Below are 6,696 nucleotides of genomic sequence, written 5' to 3' on the forward strand. Positions count from 1 at the left end.
GATCCTGCTCTTTCTCCTCACTATCCTGCTCCGGTTACAGCACGAGGTTGGCGTGGGCGGCTATGGCCGGACACTCTGTCCAACAGCCACGGGGCTGATGTTCAGGAGTGCAACTGATCCTTCACATTTAACACTTTCTAGGCTCATGGGCTTGTGCAGGGAGGTAACTCGACCGAGTTCGGAGATGGCACTCGTGGTGCTGTGAAACTAAGTCCGCCCTTTTTTTGGACAGTCTTTTCCGGCTCTCTAGGCTTTTCTATGTTATAGATGGGGCATATGCTGTGACAGCGACAAAGGGGATCGGTTTACAGTACAGTGTGACTAAGTGCGCTGATTAAATTTTCACTTCCCTTTGTCGTGTTCCAGTTATTGGTTGCTTCCCTTCAAAGATCAAAGGCTTTGTGTAATACCATATACTGCATGTGTGCTGTATAAATGGACATATTTATCAAGCAGCACTCTCATCATCTGAATGCAGGAAGGGACAAGGAGGAAAGGAGGAATTATATTAATAAGAGTGATACTTCTGCAATGTTTTGTGCTGCTTTGGACTTTTTGCATAGATTACCCAAAACATACTGGATCAGAACAGAACAAATCAAGTGCAACATAAATTTGTTTTAGTTTTAATCAAGGCAGCACAAAGCATAGCAAATACCATCACTGTCAAAAACAAACTTCCAACTAATACACAATATAAAGACCTAAGCTATAAATCCTTCAAGTCTGCATATTTATTAGTTTAGTTATTACAGTATAGTAAATAGAGTTTGCACTTCTGACCTACAGTCACTGTTCATGCACATACCTGTATGCATGGTCCATGCACCTATTGACTTTGTGTTTTAGCCTACTGTCTTTGCACTATTGTCTTTTTAATCTATTTTAAACACTGCATGGAGAACTAGTCAGGCACTGTTTGGTTATACTGTATGACCCTGTGTTGTTATAATGATAATACAGTTGAATTGAATTGAATCAAACTTTACAGGAGAAGGAAAAAACTTTGTAAACTTGTAAAAGACGCTAATGTAAAAGTATTTCTTTCCATGTAATTTTGGACCATTTCTGTTGGTCTGCTGGCCATGAAATTTCAACACAAGGCAAAAGGTAACTGAACTTTTTGAATTATGCAAAAAACTAAAAAAATGACAAAATTGGAGATACAAGGTATGACAGTGACGACACACCTTATACCATATATGCAAACACAGCTCACACTAGTTGCTTTTAATCCATTGATAGTAAACCAATCATACCAGCTGTCGCTATCTATAAATTCTTGTTTAAATTAGATGTTTGCTTGCCAGCTACAATTAAATTGCACTAAATAAATGTTCCTTTGAGGATGATATTTTTAGATGCCTCTCTCCTCTCAGGCACCGCTGAGGACCTCGAGATTTTCCCCTTGCCTCAATTACCTATTGATGAGAGGGCTTCCCTGCTCTGGCTCTGCTGTGGAAAAAGGATGTCTGGTTTGCTTTTAAGATGTCTCAGAAACGAAGCCCTGTGGTCGGATCTGAGGAGCCCGTGCATGCAACAGAAGCTGCCTTTTTAATTCCCAGCTTAGGTCCCCTCAATTATTGCATATGGATATTTGGAATGGGTCTGGATCTTGAGTCATCAGCTTCATTAAGCCATCCTCTCTGCTTTCATCAAGCTCTAGTTTAGGTGTGCTTTTTTCTGTCTCTTTCTTTGCTACAGTTTCTCTAAATGATAATTGCTACCATGGGAGAATTGTCAATACTTGGTTTGAGTCTGATAGGCAGAGAGAAATTAAGCAGCATAATATGCCCCGGAGAGTCTCGCCACACATGTTGATGATTATTCCACACCCATCTGCAAAGTTACAGAAGAATGTTTTCTAGCTAATTAAATCCAAATCTTTTTTAAATGCTGGAGCCTGAATGAATTTAAATGTGCATGTATGCGTGTTTGGTCTGTGTATGTGTGCATGCAAAAGAAGAGGCTACTGTAGATGCAGCGATTTTCAGATAATCTATTCAGGGGTGTATGTTATAGGTTATGAGTTAGAGCTCCAGTTGTCTCTGAGGACATGCATTAGATACTTCTGCATAATTACATTTTTTTGGTATTTTTATTCTGCACTGCAGTAATTAAGATCTATATGCTTTTATTCTTTGACCTATCAATAACTGTATCTACATGATCCTTTGCATATTTGAAATTGAGGAATTTGAAGTCCATATTGAATTCCTCATTTTTATTGTTATTATGTTCATAACATAGGAGTGGATTATTTAAGCTTGTAGCTACTACCTTTATAACATAGTACTTACAAATTAATTTACAGTAACTACTATGTAATAAGAGTACTAGTTACTGGGTAAATCATAATAATAATCAAGTAGTAGTTACTGAGTAACTGAATAATACCAGTAGTAGTGTAGTAGTTATTGAGTCATTGAATAGTAATTCTGAATAATAAGTACAGATTAATCTTGTAGTTATTATGTTTGTAGCAGTAGTTAATATTCTACTCCAGTTATTGAATAATAGTAATAATGATAATTCTTAGGATTAATTATGGAATAATAAGCATGAATTCCTCACTCTTATAGCAACTACTTTTATACCAGTGTAGGTCCTGAATAACAATGGAAAAAATGCATATAAATTAGAAATGACTAAATAATTAACGTTAACTACTATGTAATGACTGTAGTAGTTACTGAGTAACTCAATGTTAGTGGAGTACTTAATGAATACTGATTCTTAGGGTTAATGATTGAATTGATCACATTTATAGCTACCATCTTTATAACATAGTAGATATTGTATAATTACTCTTAAGCTTAATGACTGGATAATATGAGGTTATTCAAATCATGCATAGCAAATGGACAGTAGATGCTGCTGCAGTGGACTTGTCTTTGATTAGGAGCTATCAGAGCCTGCACATTTGCACACATCAGCAGCCATAGACGAAGCGTGTTATCGTCCTGCAGGCGCTAAGCTTCCCGCCAAGCCGCTCTCATCCCTCTGTGCTCTCACCCCAGAGACGGCGGAGAGGGGCAGAGGTTAACATGGTAATAGGGGGTGCTGATTGCTACAAGTGCCTTGCCGGCTGTGGCCTCGCAAAGGGAAGCATGTAGCACGCGCAGCGCAGGGAGCACAGCTGTGTTTGCAGACTAGACGCTTTGACTTATTCAAAGCTGCCCTGAAACATTTCTCTTGGAGTGGATATGTGAACTCATAGATCAAGCACAGCAAACCGACTTTTTTGCTTTTTCCCCCCATGTCTTGACATGGGAAAGTCATATTTCTTCATGCACAATAAAGATGAGTGCTGTCTTTCTGTATATTTTATTTAATTGCATAATAGTTTTCATATTGTGAGTCATTGCCTTTTCTTTTGTATCCTCTCTTGGCACCTTGAGATTTATATGACTTCTAACTGTGTATACAAGGCTATGTGTTTAATGCTATGATTATTTGATCACACACTGGTGTCTTTGGAGTAAGTAGTAAATCTGACAAAACGTTTCAAAACATGCCACTAGAATGATGAAAGTTTCACAAAACAAACTACAATAGTCGTATTTTCAAGATCAGAAGTGATTCAACATTATTAGACATTTCTTTCTCTCCAGAAGCATCTGGGAAATTTTAGTTTCCCAGCATAAACATTATTTTGGTCCTTGGTTCTTTTTGACTTGGTCAACTCCAGTGAGGACCTCCACACATCTTTGCTCCTGGAAAGGCCAGTCGCTAAAGCACATCCACTAATCCAACAGGTCATGTCAACATTTCCATATTTGCGTTCATATTCTGCCTTGTTTCTATACATGTCTGTAAATGTGTGCAGCGTGCTGAGTGAATGTTTACACTTGACGGAAATCCCTTTTTTGCTCTCAACATCGGTCCACAAGCATAGCCTTAAGTTGTACAAACAAGTTGGCTATTTGCAAATGTTTGTACACAACATAAATGCTCTTCAGGACAGAAGATTTACTGTGTACTGGGTATATATATATATATATATACATATTCTGTACATATTGTATGACAGCACAGGCCTTGTCAATTAAAACATAAACTTCGGCCTTCTCCTTCTACCCACTGAACTCTGACCTCTCCACAAGCTACTGACCACACTGATTTTTACCAACAAAAAAAAAAAAAAGAAAATGCAAGCACTTACCCCAGAAGAAGTTTTGCTGGCAAGAAGTCATCGAGCTGAAGAGGCTGTTGGATGCCATTACCACCACGAACGGTCACTCCGTGGACAAAGTTTGTTTCTCTATGGTTTTGATGACCTTTGAAGTGTCCTCAACTTAGGGAGCGCACATCATGCCAGGAGGAAATGCAAGAGGAGAAAAAAAAAAAACACATCCACAAGAATTGCGTTTTTGTATCAACTATTTTCATGACCACAAGTAATGACCAGGTCTGGCTACAAAAAAAAAAAAAAAAAAAAGAAAAAAAATGTCCCCTCACTGGGAGAGGATGGAGCCAAGCTCGTTGCATTTGAAGAGTGCGGTTGAAGCGTACTTACTGGCTGCTGAGGTCCTTAAGCCCAAGGCTGACCCACGACAATTAACCATTTACGCGCCGCCAGGAGCACCGTGTGAAAAAGCTTTAAGCCGAACTTCTGTGGTTCTGTGGTTGCTCGGGAGGTGAGTGGAGCCTTCACACAAAACCCAAAAAGGCACAAGCTTTAAAAAATCTCTCTTTTTTTTCCTCCCTTCAAAACGCTGTCACTGGAGAGGCAGAGTCACATGCTCGTGACATCACCGGAGCAACACCAGCACAGTTGAGTGGGCCAGCTTACTGCTGTGGCTTTCTTGCTCTCTCTCTCTCTCTCTCTCTCTCTCTCTCTCTCTCTCTCTCTCTCTCACTCTTTCTCTCTCTGTCTCTCTTTTCCCCTCTTCCTGCTCTCCCTCTGTTTTTCTTCTTGTGGAGACGCGTGGTTCGGCAGCTCTTCCTGGCACTCTGGGGGAAGCTGTGGAGAGGGAGGGGCCAGAGAGGGGACTGATGGAGCCTCCTCAGCTCCCCTGAGTCATGAGCGCTTCAGCGGGGGGCGCGAGCGTGCTCCAGCTTCCCTGCTGCATATGGGACGACTGCTTGGGACGCTCTTGCTGCTGTTCCAGCCCACACTCTTTCCTCCACCTACTCCCTCTTTCCTCCTTCCTCCCTGTGCTCTCCTTTCTAGTGCTGCCGGGTGGCATGCCGTAGCCTGTCACTGCCGACATGTCTGAGGTGGGCTGAGGACAGCACCTACAGCTTGAATCAATGTCCCAGGCCTGGAATACCATTACTCTGCACAATTTAATGTTTTCAAATCAAGCTCAAGAAACAAAAAAGGGTTCTTGGACCAATTCCAGAGAAATACCGCTTTTGGTTCCCTACAGAGTCTTTCAATGGACAGTAAATGAGATCCACAGGTTCTACACCAGTAGAAGAAATGACTTGTTAAGCCATTAACCCTAAGGTTTATTATTCAGTTATTAATAATAAGATTTCTTTATTCACTAATAATTCATGTTATAACTATTCTAAAATGTAGGTTAGGTACACTCTTACAAAAAAAGGTGCAGAAATGGGTTCTTGGAGCAACTTCACAGAAGAACCAGCTTTTATAGGAGGATTCTTAGAAAAAGTCCTTTAATAAATAATGTGTGAAGTTTAAACAGCCTCCATGTTTAAAGGACTTGTTAGCCGTTTGAACCTAATGCTTACAATACAGTTATTAATATTAAGACTTTATAACTCATTTGTAATGCATTTATATATGAAGTAACTGCTATGAATTCTTCTGAAACTACTAAAGAGTAGATCTAAGATATAAGTTATGTTCACTCACTGGGCTGTTCTCTAAAGAACCATTTATGCAAATGAAATATGTGAGCCTGAAGAACCTTTTTAAAGTTGGAAGGACTACCACATAATGTAAAAGTTCTGTCGCAACTAAAGTTTTCTCCTAGAACTGAACATCCAAGCCAAGAACCTTTTCGAACATTTATTTATCATAAAAATGTGAGTCCTTAGATTTAACCCTAAGAATCTTGTTGAGTGTTATTGATGTGTAATTTGCTAAGCTATTGCAATATAATTACATAATTATGCAATTATTTACAGTTATGTGAATAAATACATTTACATTGACAAGCTTAAGTGTGACCTTGTCCCGTTTGTTTCAATGTGAACAAAGGATGAACATGTGGCAAAAAAATGTAAAGGATTTTTTTCTTACACACAGCAATAACATATCATATTCCAGTCAGAATAAAACTCCATCCTCTACTTCTAAAACCATGTTACTGAGTACAAATTTAGAAGCTACAGTTTTGACAGAATTTCTTATTGTTTTAATGAGCTCTTAGTAAGAAATATGAAATTACACCACACTATAAAAATGGTATTGTTCCGTTAGCTGTTATTAGAGTGAACAAGCTCAACATTTTAAGGCTACTGACATTTTTAATTTAAAACAACTCGTTTTTACAGTGCATGCTTTTGTTATTTCCTGCGGAAAGGTGTCTTCTAAGGAAGGGTTCGTTAATCGCTGAGTGGGATCAGGTGTGTTAGAGCAGGTAAAACACTGAACTGTGCAGCGCAGGGAAACGTTTCTGAGCTCAACAGCTACACTGAGAGCATGATCAGTCTGAACTGTTAGCATTTTCCTTTATTCCACTCTTCTCGTCTACTTGTCTCTCTTTTGCTTATCTATGC

The 6,696-nt window shown here is 39.2% G+C and overlaps 1 protein-coding gene across 3 annotated transcripts in view; it reads right to left on the reverse strand.

Moving 5' to 3' along the window:
- Positions 1–4,781, reverse strand: part of runx2b (RUNX family transcription factor 2b) — a 49,796-nt gene extending 45,015 nt beyond the window's left edge. For all 3 annotated transcript variants that reach the window (XM_037537631.1, XM_037537632.1, XM_017681647.1), the window contains exons 1-2: positions 4,520–4,781; positions 4,166–4,297 (exon numbers count right to left, since the gene is read on the reverse strand). In XM_037537631.1, the coding sequence (XP_037393528.1) occupies positions 4,166–4,223 (58 nt within the window). In that variant the 5' untranslated portion in view covers positions 4,224–4,297; positions 4,520–4,781. The remainder of the gene's footprint in view (positions 1–4,165; positions 4,298–4,519) is intronic.
- Between the last annotated feature and the right edge of the window lie 1,915 nt (positions 4,782–6,696).

This window comes from Pygocentrus nattereri, chromosome 4 (genome assembly GCF_015220715.1).
Source record: "Pygocentrus nattereri isolate fPygNat1 chromosome 4, fPygNat1.pri, whole genome shotgun sequence".
Taxonomy (NCBI): Eukaryota; Metazoa; Chordata; class Actinopteri; order Characiformes; family Serrasalmidae; genus Pygocentrus; species Pygocentrus nattereri.